The 13,878-nt window shown below is 44.6% G+C and overlaps 1 protein-coding gene across 1 annotated transcript in view; it reads left to right on the top strand.

Annotated features, from left to right (window-relative positions):
* The first annotated feature begins 4,994 nt into the window (after positions 1–4,994).
* The window catches only part of LOC110168211 (oxysterol-binding protein-related protein 10-like), a 38,016-nt gene continuing 29,132 nt past the window's right edge, over positions 4,995–13,878 (top strand). The window contains exon 1 of the mRNA XM_055163921.1: positions 4,995–5,167. Coding sequence (XP_055019896.1) covers positions 4,995–5,167 — 173 coding nt within the window. The remainder of the gene's footprint in view (positions 5,168–13,878) is intronic.

Here is a 13,878-nt window from a genome sequence, read left to right as displayed (position 1 = left end):
ATAACATAACATAAAATAAAAACATAAAATACAATAAAATAAAATAACATAACATAAAATACAATAAGATAACATAAAATAAAGTAAAATAAAGTAAAATAACATAAAATAAAATAAAAATAACATAAAATAAAATTACATAACATAACATAATATAACATAAAATACAATAAAATAAAATAAAATAAAATGATTCTTTATAAAGCACTTTTAAAGACAAGGTTTATAAAGTGTTGAATAAGCAGCAAAGAACAATACAAAAAGCATAAAAATAGCAAACAGGAAGCACAAAAACAGACAATGAATCAAACAATCAAATAAATTATAATAAATAAATAAAATATAGAAATATATAAGGAATAAAATCAAGCTAAAACCAGTTAAAGGAAAGCCAGTTGAGTGATTTAAATGATGATACTGATGGTGTGAGCCTTATCTCCTCAGGCAGGACTGAAAAGACTCCATCACTCTTTGTCTGGAGCCTGGACGGCCACGGGGACCTGGCTGAGGATCTAAGGCTGCGGGAAACAGCGGCAGGCTCATACAGGGTTAAAAGTTATGAAATGTAACTTGGTGCGAAACCTAAACGAGCTTTAAAAATGAATATTAAAATCTTAAAATTGATTCTAAAACACACAGAAGCCAGTGAAGGGAAAACAGGGTCATGTGTTGATGTCTGTGAGGAGCCGAGCTGCTGCTTCTCAAACAGTTGGAGGCAGAGATGGATTTGGAGTCGAGGCTGGAGCGGAAGGATACAAGTAAAAGTGCATACACATCATCTTGTACCAGTTTAAGTGGTTTAGATTAAACCAGTGACAAACTGTTGCTACTTATTTAGATTTTTTTTTTCATTTATATTTTTTACTCTTTGTTATTAACTATATTAGCTGGTTTAGTTTCTCAAAGAAAGATAATTTTGTGAATTAACGAGCTCATATTACTCTGTTTTGTGATCTATGTTACACTGTTGTTTCATCACAAACAGACCTAGAGTTGTGTTTTGTTTCATTCATGTTTAACACAAACTGCAGATTTAGGCGGAGTTCTTCTCTCAAACTGAAAACACTCTGTTCCACCTTGTGATGTCATGTGGTAATACAGGAAGTGCTCCACTGTGTTTTTAAAGTCCACACACCTTCACTAGAATCATTTGGATAATTTCAGCCCTGGAATTACCGATCTCTACTAAAGAAAAGAAACAAAAGGTACTGTTAACTTTAAAACTACCACTTCATGACATCACAATGTACAACGGAGCATTTTGAGCTTTGGAAATGCAGATAGACAAATAATAAAGAGTTACTCAAACATATGAATGAAATAAAACACAGCTCCAGATCTGTTTTTGAGGAGGTAACAGCATTATAACATGGCTTAAAGCTCACAAGAATTATTTTTGAGTAATATAGGTTTTTAAATTAATTTAACGTATATGGATTTCAAATTTGACCAATGTGCTCCGCTAACACAAGGAGTATAGTTATAATAATAAGTTGTTGTAACCAGGAGAAGTGTAGTGATCAACTGTGACCTGTTTTGACCACCAACACGTGCATGACAATTACAGAATGCTCTCAGTAAAGGCACAATAAAAGGTCATCATGATGTTTTTACTAACATCAAAAGACCATAATTTCTATCATTGCAATTTTGATTGATCCACAGAAAACAAAATGTGTGACTTTATCCATAGAACTGTTGATCCTCCAGTTTAGATCTGTTCAATCAAAACACTGATGATTCCTATTAATTTTCAGTTGTTTTGTTAATTATGCTCAATGTGTGAACGGAGCTCTGTGACCGAAGTGCAGCTCATGAATCTGGTCGTAGTCAGAATGCTGGTCGTAAGGATCATGGTTGTATATTTTTATTTATTTTTCTTTCTTTCTTGTCCCATGCAATGGATCGACTATATTTGTGTTCCTGTATGAGTGTGTGCGAGCGAGTGGATGGGTAGGAGAGTATGTGGTTGGATATGTATATACAGTATGTAAATATATGTCTATGTATAATGTATATGTACCCGCCTGAGATTGACAGGTGGATCGGTGCAGCGTCAGCAGTGATGTGGTCACTGTATTGAACCGTTGTGGTGAAGAGGGAGCTGAGCTGAAAGCCTTTTTGGATTTACCTTCAATCTACATTCCTCCCCTCACCTCTGGTCATGAGACCTAGGTAATGACCAAAAGGACAAGATCGCTGATACAAGCGGTCAAATTAAGTTTCCTCCGCAGGGTGTCTGGGCGCTCCCTTAGAAATAGTGTGATGAGCTCAGTCACATAGGAAGAGCTCGGAGTAGAGCCACTTCTCCTCCACGTCGAGAAGAGCCAGTTGAGGTGGCATCTGTTCTGGATGCCTCTTGGACGTCTCCCTCGGGAGGTGTTTATGTCCCACTGGGAGGAGGCCCCTGGGAAGACCCAGGACACGCTGGAGGGACTATGTCTCTGGGCTGACCTTGGAAAGCACAAAGGAAAACATCATCTCTTTAGAATCAGGTCTAAACCTGGACTAAACCAGGTCTGGACCAAGTCTAATGTGCAAGAAGGTTTGACCAGGACTAAACCAGGTCTATGCACGGTCCAAGTCACAACAATTCTCACATGGAGACGCATTCAATGAGCAGCATCACACCCTAAAAATCACGCGTAACATTTGCACCTGGTCCCTGTAGAGCCTCTTTAAGGTTCCGTAGTGTTTCCAGCTCACAGCTCGCGCACAGTGACTTTTTCCTCATCCTGAATCCCAGCGGAGCGCGCCTAACATATGGAGACGTAACGTTATTCACGCTCGAGTCATCGCAGGTCATCCGAGTCTTACATAACACCGAGGCTACGTCACTCTGCGTGAAATCTACACTCCCATTCATAAACTTATTATTGACAAACGTGGAGAAAAAACGAGGGAAAAGGCAGGAAAAGTTAATTAGGTTAAATGTAAATGGTTGGTGAAGTGTGATCGCGCGCGGGCTCTGGCACAAAGGGTAATTATAGCAGATCCCGAGGCGCTCCGGTTTAATTTTGTGAACATCAGAAGAAGAGTTATTACATAATTTATTACCATCCATCTCAGTGAACTCTCGGAGATTACGTAACGTCATCTGGGCTCCGAGTGGGGCTAAACCAGGACAAAAACAAAGCAGCTCGGAAATATGCCACCTCTGCCTCCTCCTGAACGATACTCACTGTCGATCTTCTGTTCCATTTATTCATTTTTCCTTTTCTGTTCCATTTATTCACTCTCCTCCTCTTTACTGTCACATTTTCTATTTTTTTTATCGATTAGGCTACGATGTACTTCGCTATAAAATATCCAAAGGTAAATTCAGAAATGTTGAACCTGATTATTTCTGTTTTAATTTTTAACAACTGTCATTATAGCAGAAAACCATGTCTATGAAATATTTATGTCCTATAAAATGTCGTGATGTTGACAGAAACGAGCCGTACAACAACAAAAATCTGCAGCTGAACAATATTTATTTTAGCTTTAGCCAAACCTAAAAATAGGTTTATATACAAGTTTAGAAAAATGGAAAGTTAAAATAAAAAATAAAATTAATTAATTAATTAATTAAAAAGAAAGAAAGAAATTAAATTAAATTAAATAAATAAATAAATAAATGAAATTCAATTAAATAAATTTCAGCACAGCGTTTTCCTCACTGATAGAATAATTTTGCATAGTGCACGTCCTGGTTTGGACTGTCAGACTTAGACAAGATTTATTGATCCACAGGGGAAATCATCCGGACACAGCAGCTCACACATCACAAATAAATAAACTCTTTCACGCTCTACGTCAGAGTGACGTCGCATCTCTCGCTGGAGACACAGATTTGCCAAATACTATTTGGTCTTTCGGTGTCATGGATCCTGCTTCCAGACTTTCCAGACTGAAGGATGCCAAATTAATTAGTTTGGTCTAGTTTAGACCTGATTATCTTATGTCCTAGTTATCTGAATTATTTAGAATTTGGTTCAGACCTGGTTTAGTCCTGGTTCAGACCTGGTTGTCTTAATTACTTAAGACCTCGTTCAGACCTGATTCTGATCTGGTTTAGTTCTAGTTCTCTCTGTTAATTAGATCCTGGTTCAGAAATGGTTCAGTCCTAGTTTAGTCCTGGTTTAATCCTGGTTCAGTCCTGGGTTTAGTCCTGGCTTAGTCCTGATTTAGTCCTGGTTTAGTCCTGATTTAGTCCTGGCTTAGTCCTGTTTTAGCCTTGGTTTAGTCCTGGTTTAGTCCTGGCTTAGTCCTGATTTAGTCCTGTTTTATTCTTGATTTAGCCCTGGTTTAGTCCTGGTTTAGTCCTGGTTTAGTCCTGGCTTAGTCCTGATTTAGTCCTGTTTTATTCTTGATTTAGCCCTGGTTTATTCCTGGTTTAGCCTTGGTTTAGTCCTGGTTTAGTCCTGATTTAGTCCTGGCTTAGCCCTGATTTATTCAGTCCTGGTTTAGCCCTGTTTTAGTCCTGGTTTAGCTCGTGTATATTTTCGTGCAGATGCTGATGACGCGATAAAGCGAAACTCCCGCGTGCCGCATGTGGCGCATTATTGATCCACGCGCGTGCAAGTGTGTATGTAATGTGTGTGTGTATGCATGTGTGTGTATGTGTGCATGTGTGTATGTGCATGATGTATGTAGCGTGTGCGTGTGTGCATGAGTGTGTGAGATGTTGTGTGGCGCGTGTACGTGTTTGCGCGCGCCTTTGTATGTGTGCATGATGTGTGTATGTGTGTGTGTAGTGCGTGCGTGTGTGTGTGTGTAGTGTGTGTATCGCTGCATGTGGGAGTGACCAACCCGGGATTTCCAAAACAAAAAAACAACGCAATAACGTCACCGATCCAGCGGCTAGGGAGCGCGTGCGAGCGGAGAGAGAGAGATGAAGAGGAGGAGGAGGTGGAGGAGAGAGAGGAGAGAGAGAGGAGAGCCGCAGTCGCCTACACCAGAGTGAGAAAACCCCTCCGTTCATTCACCGCGCGCCGAGCTCCGGTCCCGTCATGCACCGCTCCCCCCGAAGCCCCGGCCCCGCTGCTGCAGCCTCGACCCGGGACGGAGGAGGAGGAGGCGGCGGCGGCGGCGGCGGAGGGACGCGCGCAGCCTCCCGGAGCAGACGGCACCTGGAGGGCCCGCTCAGGAAATACACCAACCTGCTCCACGGATGGCAGAGCCGGTGAGTGCGGGACCGGGACAGGACCGGGGACTGGACCTGGACAGGACCGGGGACAGGACAGGGACTGGACATGACTCCGGGTCCTGCACGACCCAACCGGACAAGTTCAGATGTGTGTGCTGCGAATAAAAAGGTCCTGGTTGAGTCCTGATTCAGTCCTGGTTTAGCAAAGGCTCAGTTTTAGTTTGATTAGTTGGGACCTGGTTCAGACCTGGTTTAATCCTGGTTCTGATCTGGTTTAGTCCTAGTTATCTCAGTTAGTTAGGACGTGGTTCAGACCTGGTTCAGTCCCAATTCAGATATGGTTTTGTCCTGGTTCAGACCTGGTTCACACCTGGTTCACACCTGGTTTAATCCTGGCTTAGTCCTGGTTCAGACCTAGTTCAGACCTGCTTCAGACCTGGTTCTGATCTGGTTTAGTCATAGTTATCTCAGTTAGTTAGGACCTGGTTCAGACCCGGTTTAGTCCCAATTCAGATCTGGTTTTGTCCTGGTTCAGACCTGGTTCAGACATGGTTATCTTAATTACTTAAGACCTAGTTCAGACCTGGTTCACACCTGGTTTAATCCTGGTTTAGTCCTGGTTCAGAACTGGTTCAGACCTGGTTCAGACCTGGTTCTGATCTGGTTTAATCCTAGTCATCTCAGTTAGTTAGGTTCTGGTTCAAACCTGCTTTAGTCCTGTTTTGGACCTGGTTTTGTCCTGGTTCAGCCCTGGTTATCTTAATTACTTAAGACCTGGTTCAAACCTGGTTCTGATCTGGTTTAGTTCTAGTTCTCTCAGTTAATTAGGTCCTGGTTCAGACCTGGTTTGGTCCTGGTTCAGACCCGGTTCAGACTTGGTTCAGACCTGGTTCAGACCTGGTTTGGTCCTGGTTCAGCCCTGGTTCTAGTCCAGTTTAGTTCTAGTTATCTCATTTAGTTAGGTCCTGTTTCAGACCTGGTCCAGATCTGGTTTAATCCTGTTTCAGACCTGGTTTAGTCCTGGTGAATAAAAGGACTAAACTAGAACCAAACCTGTTTTAAACCAGGTAAAAACACCAACTTAAATCACACAAAAGTGACTCTTGTGAGCTTTAAGTCACGTTATAATGTTGTTACCTCGTCAAAAACAGACCTGGACTTGTGTTTTGTTTCATTCTGTCTGCAGCTCCAAACCTCTGAAAGCTGTTTCACCTGAAATTTTCTCTCTACAGGGTTTGTGTGTTAAACATTTGAATGAAACAAAACACAAATGCAGGTCTGGTTGTGATGAAAAAACAACTTTATAACAGAGATCAGAAAGCCGTGTAACATGGGCCGTTTAAATCAGGTCTAAACTCGAACACACACGTTAAAAACACCTTAAAAAACAGAGAGGGATCAGAATAAAAACCCTAAAAGTCTTTTGCTCTCAGTTTATTGTGATAATGTTTGGTTGGAAATCAAACTTTTCACATAGGAGCCTCAAATTTGGGGCGTTCATTTAAAAAAAAAAGTGGAACAGGCAGGACTGAACCAGGATTGAACCAGGACTAAACCAGGACTCTAAACCAGGACTACATGAGGGCTGGACTGAACCAGGTCCAAACCAGAACTGATCCTGGACTAAACTTAAAGAAATGTGAGTCAGTATAAGAGGGCAAGTCTTAAGACTGAATTATAGTTCCGTGTCGACTCAGCGCACACGGCCGCTGTCACCTTGTCGCCGTCGTTTTTGATTTATGGATCTGCGCCGATTTAAGGTTTATGCGCCGTGAAGTATTTCACTGCCACAACACTAGGAGGCGACGATTTAAAAATGGCGCTTGTGTTTACAAAATGAAGCTGGAAAGTGTACTGGAAATGGATGTAGAGCGGATGTAGAGACGACCAATCACAGCTCTTATTGTTTTGAGGCGTAGTTTCAAACTTTCGGAGGTGCAGGTCGGTCGGTGCAGACGCTCTGTGGAGGGAGTTTGACCATGAACTAGAGGTCGGTTCGTTGGGGGCCTCCATCCATCCAGCCATTTTCTTCTGCTTATCCGGGGCCGGGTTGAGGGGACATCAGTCTAAGTGGCGAAACCCAGACTTCCCTCATCCCAGACACTTCCTGAAGCTCCTCTGGGCAGAAACCCCGAGGTGTTCCCAGGCCAGCCCAGAGACATAGTCCCTCCAGTGTATCCTGGTCTTCCCTGGGGCCTCCTCCTGATGGAACACCTCCAGAGGGAGACGCCCAGGATTCCATGTCCCCCAGAGCCAGTCTCCATGGAGATCTGGTCGAGGCCTCCGCCTCTGACTACCGCTCAGATCTCTCTGCACCGGCCCCGTATGGCTCCTCCCGCGGGTGGTGGGTCTATGGAAGGGCGGCCCCATGTCGCTCGTTCGGGCTGTGCCCGGCCGGGCCCCGTGGGGGAAGACCCGGCCACCAGACGCTCGCCGTCGAGCTCTCACCCCAGGCCCGCTCCACGGTGGGGCCCTGGTAACGCCATTGCGTGCGACGTAACTGACCTCATTGGTGTTCTCAACACCTTCTGAACCGTTCTTAGTGTTTTGAAAAAAGAATGAACGAATGACACCGAGATTTGACTTAAAGATGTTTTTTTCTTCTTCATTTTGCATTTTTTTTCTGGTGTGACTTATGCTCCAGAGTGACGTATAGTCTGAAAAATACGGTAATTGCTTTTGTTTATTTTATCACCAGACCCCCTTGGACGTGCGACTGCTGGGAAAATCAGGTGCCAGAGGGCAAAAAACTGCTGTTGTGTCATTAGGCAACACACTTCAACCACATTGTCTGGTATAAAAGTGTGTGTGTGTGTGTGTGTGTGTGTGGAGTGGTGTGGAGTGATGAATAATGCTCTCTGAAGCATCTTTGAGTGTCCAGAAAAGCGATGTATGAAACTGATGCATTATTTGTCGTGCCCTTGAGCAAGACACTTTGTCCGTGCAAACCCATGAAACATTTATTTTGCGTAAAACCAAAAAGAACAACTTGACATGAAGAGAAACGCGGCTGCAGCTGTGAAACGCTAAACCACATTTGTCTACTTTTATGAAATCTGAATCTGCTCCGTCTCTCTTCACACCTCCCTCTCTCTCTCCCTCTCCCTCTCTCTCTCTCTCTCTCTCTCTCTCTTTTTCTCTTTCTCCCTGTCAGTTTCTGTTTTTCTCACCCTCTACATTCCTCCCTCTCGCTCTCATTCCACTTTTCTTCCTTCTTTTTCTCACATCCTCCTCACACCTCTGTCTCTCCCTCTGTCATCTGCCTCTCTCTCTTCTTCACACCTCTGCCTCGCCTCTCTCTCTCTCTCTCCTTTACCCCTCCCTTTATCCCTCCTTCTTTCTCTCCCTACCTCCTCTCTCCTCCCTCTCACTTTTCCTCTCTCCCTCTCTCGCTCTCTCGCTTCTTCCCTCCTCTTCTTCTATCTCTATTCCTCTCACCCTCTCTGTCTTCTTCTCTCTCCCTCCTCTCTCCCCCTCTCTATCCCTCTCTCTGCCTCTTCTTCCCACCCTCTTTCTCTTTTCCTTCTCTCTTTCTCTCTCTCTCTCTATCACACTTCTTCTCTCTCTATTACTCTATCTCCCCCTCTCTATTTTCTCTCTCAGTCCCTCCATCCTCTCTTCCTTCTCCCCCCCTCTCCCCATCCCTCTTTCTGTCTCCCTCTCTCTCTTCTTCTCTCTCCCTCACTATTTTTTCTCTCTCTGTCCCTCAATCTTCTCTTCCTTCTCTCTCCCATTCCCCTTTCTGTCTCTCCCCCCTCCTCTCTCCTTCTTCCTCCCTCACCCCTCCCGCTTTCTCTCCCTCCCTCTCTCCTCCTCTCTTCCCTCTCTCTTCTTCTCTCTCCCTCTTTATTTTTGTCTCTCTCTGTCCCTCCATCCTCTCTACCTTCTCTCCTCCGATCCCTCTTTCTATCTCCCTCCCTCTCTCCCTCTCTATCTCTGTCTCTCTCTCCTTCCCTCCTTGTCTTCTCTCTCTCTCTTCTTCACTCTCCCTTACTATTTTATTTTTTCTCTCTCTGTCCCTCAATCTTCTCTTCCTTCTCTCTCCGTCCCTCTTTCTGTCTCTCTCCCTCTCTCTCCTTCTTCCTCCCCCTCTCTCCCTCTCCTCCAGCTTTCTCTCTCTCCCTCCCTCTGTCTCTCTCCTCCTCTCTTCTCTCTCTTCTTCTCTCTCCCTCTTCATTTTTCTCTCTCTGTCCTTCCATCCTCTCTCCCTTCTCTCCTCCTATCCCTCTTTCTATCTCCCTCCCTCTCTCTTCTCTCCCTCCTCTGTCCATCTCTTCCTCTCTCCTCCTCTCTTCTTTCTTTTTTCTTTCTCTCTTTCTCTCTCTGTGTGTGTGTGTGTGTGAGGAGTGTGTGGGCGGGAGTCCCAAATCCTGCTCTGACTCATCGGAGGAAAGCCCTGCACTGTTTCCTATCGCTTCATCACTCTCTCTCTCCTCTCTCCTCTCTCCTCTCTCCTTCTTCTCTCCGTCCTTCTTTCCCTCCTCTCCAATCACTCCCTCCTTCTCTTTCTCTCCTCTCTCTCTCTCTCTCTCTCTTCTTCTGTAGATCAATAGCAGAAGCTTCTGTTCGTTTAATGACTTGGATCATCACTCTTCACTTCTCTCCCTCCATCTCTCTCTTCACACCTCCCTCTTTCCTCTCTCCATCCTTCTTCCTCTCTCTCTCTCTCTCTGTCAGTTTCTGTTTTTCTCACCCTCCATCCCTCCATCCCTCTCCTCCTTTACCCTCTGTCTCTCTCGTTCCAACTTTTCCTCCTTGTTCTCACAGCCCCCTCCCTCTTTCTTTCTCTTTCTCTCTCTCTCTCTCTCTCTATCCTCTACCTATCATTCTTCTTCACCTCGCTAGCTCGCTCGCTCTCACTCTCTTCTGATTCTCTCTCTCTTTTCTTCCCTCTCTCACTGTGATTTACTTCGTGGACAAATTATGCTGCACAAATAAACCTGCCTCTCATTCTCTCTCTCTTTCCTCTTTCTCTCTCCCTCTCCTCCTTCTCCTCTCTTTCTCTCCCCTCTTTCTCTCCCCTCTCTCTCAATCTCTCTCAGCCTCTCCTCTTACTCTCCTCTTTTTTCTCACTTCTTTCTTTCTCTCTCACCTCTCTCCACTCCTCTTTCTCTCTCTCTCTCCTTTGTCTTTCCTCTTTCTCTCTCCCCCTCTCCTTCTTCTCTTTCTCTCCTCTTGCTCTCTCTCCTGTTTGTCTCTCCTTTTTTCTCCCCTCTTTCTTTCTCCCTCTTCTCTTTCTCCCCTCCTCTTACTCTCTTCTTTTTGTTTCTCTTCTTTTTCTCCCTTCTTTCTTTCTCCCTCTCCTCTCTCTGTCTTATCTCCCCTTCTCTTTCTTTCTTTCTTTCTTTCTTTCTATGTTTCTCTCCTTTTTTTCTCTCTCCTCTTTCTTTCTCTCTCTCCTCTCTCTGCTCTTTTTCTCTCTCCCTTTTCTCTCCCCTCTTTCTTTCTTGCTCTCTTCTCTCTCTCCCCACATTTCTCTCTGTTTCTCTCTCTCTCCCTTTCTCTCTTTCCTCTTTCTCTCTCCTCTTTGTCTCTCTTCTTTCTTTCTCTCTCTCTCTCTGGTTTCTCTCTCCTCTTTTTTCTTTCTCACCTCTCCCTCTCTCTCTCCTGTTTCTTTCCCTCTCTTCTCTCTTTCTCTCCTTTTTCATTCTCTCTCTCCTATCTCTCTCTCTCCTCTTTTTTCTCTCTCTTCTCTTTCTCTCTCTCCTTTTTTCTCTCTCTCTTCTCTTTCTCTCTCTTACCACTCTCTCTCCCTTTTCTTTCTCTCTCTCCTCTTTCCCTCTCTCTCCTCTCTCTCTCCCCACCTTTCTCTCTCCCTCTTTCTCTCCCTTCTCCTTCCCTCTCTCTCCCCCCTCCCTCTCTCCCTTCTCTCTTTCTCTCTCTCTCTTCCTCTCTCCCTCTCCTGTGTCTCTCTCTCTTCCTCTTTCCCTCTTCTCTTTGTCTCTCCCTCTTTCTCTCCTCTTTTTCTCCCCTCTTTTTTTCTCTTTCTCCCCCTCTCCTCTTTGTCTCTCCTCTTTCTCTCCCCTCTCCCTCCCTCTTTTCTCTTCTGTAGATCAATAGCAGAAGCGCCTGCTCGTTTAATGACTTGGATCATCACTCTTTACTTCTGGCACATCTCTCCCTCGCTCCATCTCTCCCTCTCTCGCTCCCTCCATCTCTCTCTCTCTCTCCTCAAACACTTTACAGACGCCAGCGCTCTTCTTCTTCTCTCCTCTTTCTTCTCCATCTCTCGTTTCTTCTCCCTCTTCTATTTTACTGAAGATACGAACACACGACTTCCTCTCTTTCCTTTTTCCTCTTTCTCTTTTTCTCTCTCTCTTTCTCCTCTCGCAAACCCCGCTTCGGTCGTTTCTTCTTCTTCTTGCCGTTCTCTCGTTCCGGCTCTTTTGTTTTGATTGACAGCTCGTCGGTGCTTTGATTGACAGCTGCCTCTGTGCGTCTCATAATCGCGTTTCATTTTCAGTTTATGGAGCTGTCAGCGAGAAAAATCTGCGACTAAAACACCAAACACGTTCGCTCAAATCGAGTCCAGGAGCGCTCTGTCACTTTTATGGTCTCTGGTTGCCATGGAGATGTTATAGATTTGCCTGGAATGTCCCGCAGTGTGTCATTAAACTCCATATCCGCATAATGAGCACGGAGCGTTTAAAGAAAGACGAGGACCGAGGGAGTTTGACGCCCACAGACTTCAGCTCCAGTCAAATGAAGCTCACGACGTCTCACGCGGCTTCAGGAGCAAATCCGGAGTTGAGGAATTTATTTATGGACAAAAGAGCGAAATAAAAACTCCAGGATCAAGTAGAGCGAGGGGTTTCTACGAACATTTTAAGACCAAAATGATACAGAGAGAGGAGCAACTATTTTTCATTGGCCGCATTTACATGATGTGTTTTAATTCTGAAATTCTGTTCTGAATTAAAATATTCTCCTTTGAGTTTACATTGAATTAATAATTATGAATTGAGGTCCATCCATCCATTTTTCATTTTCTTCCTTTTATCTGGGGCCGGGTCGAGGGGGCAGCAGTCTAAGGCCTCGTTTACACTTACACAGGTATTTTTAAAAACTGAGACATTTCCTTCGTGTGTTCTTCATCTTTTACACACAAACAGCGAATTCTCCTCTGAAAAGGAATCTTTCTACAAACTCCAGCTAGAGTGGAGATTCTGGAAAACTCTGGTTTAGTGTTTGCGTGTAAAGTGAGATAAACAGAGTTTTAGGAGCGACCAGTGTTTCCCTTTTGCTCTGATGATGATGATGATCAGAGCAGCAGTCGTGTTTCTTCTACTGAAACACTTTTCATGTGTTTCATTTGCACAAACAGCTGATGTGTCATATCCACGACCAGAGACCAATGAGACTTTAACAGATCTGTGGAGAGGCGAGCCCGATCACTAATGCATATCTTTCAAGGTATTTGTGAGTAAAACTTACAACTGTAATGAAATAAATGCTGCAGGTTTGAATCTGATCCAGGCGCCGCCCAGAGGTTTGGTGTAGTTATGACGGAGCTCGATGGAGGATTTGTGCAGGTCGATATAAACGAAAACATTTTGAGAACAATGCTGTGTGCACGATGTTATTTTGGAAAACGGAGGGAGGGAAATATTTGTTTCTCAACCTACCCGGCTCTGTGTAAACTTAGCCTCAGCAGGGTTTCCCAGACTTCCTCCACCCCAGACACTTCCTCCAGCTCCTCCGGGGACCCCAAGGTGTTCCCAGGACAGACCAGAGACACAGTCCCTCCAGCGTGTCCTGGGGCCTCCTCCCAGTGAGACATGCTCAGAACACCTCCTGAGGGAAGAGTCCAGGAGGCATCAGAACAGATGTCCTCCCCTCAGCTGCTCCTCTTGATGTGGAGGAGCAGCGGCTCTACTCCGAGCTCCTCACCCTATCTCTAAGGGAGCGCCCAAACACCCTGCGGAGGAAACTCATTTGTGCCGCTTGTATCCGCGATCTCGTCCTTTCGGTCACTACCCAGAGCTCATGACCAGAGGTGAGGGGAGGAACAGAGACTGACGGTAAATCAAGAACTTTGTCTTTCGGCTCAGCTCCTTCTTCACCACAACGGTCCGATAAAGCGCCTGCATCACTGCAGACTGCAATGATCCACCTGTCAATCTCATGCTCTGTCCTCTGTCTCACTCGAGAACAAGACTTCAAGTATCTCAGGATACTTGAAGTTTACATGGAAAACTTGTCTTTATTTAATTTTAAGAGTTCTGATTGGACAGAGACACCAACGGATTTACGTCTTTGTGAAGAAAACACACACTTCAGCTGCTACCGGCTTTTCTGTCACCTCGGTTTGTCATTACTCCACGAACTCAAACACCATCCAAACTTTTTAGCAGTCGCAGCAGCAGGACAATTCCAAAATACAGACCCTTTAATCTTCTTGTCCTTTAATGACCAATGAGAGATCAGTGAGGACCTTTCCTTGAACTGAAATGAGGTTAAAAACAATAGCTGATGGGGGCAGATCCTGTTTTGTGGAGGTAAAAGCAGCTCGTTCTGTGCTAAAATTAAACACTTACGTAACTTTCACAGTTTGGTGAATGTCTCATCTCCATAAACAGGATAAATGTGGAAGTCTCACACACGAGTCTGTGAAGATGAGCTGTTTAGAGGAACACCAAACTGAAAATACACCAGAGTCTTCTAAATCTAAACCAGGACTAAACCAGGACTAAACTATAGGACTAAAAAAGGACTAAGCAAGGACTAAAGGTCTAAAGTTTTTTGGT

This window comes from Boleophthalmus pectinirostris, unplaced genomic scaffold (assembly GCF_026225935.1).
Source record: "Boleophthalmus pectinirostris isolate CB_2022bp ecotype Guang Dong unplaced genomic scaffold, ASM2622593v1 HiC_scaffold_6, whole genome shotgun sequence".
Taxonomy (NCBI): Eukaryota; Metazoa; Chordata; class Actinopteri; order Gobiiformes; family Gobiidae; genus Boleophthalmus; species Boleophthalmus pectinirostris.
Note: the sequence above shows the minus strand (reverse complement) of the source record. Positions and strands in the feature narration are given on the sequence as shown.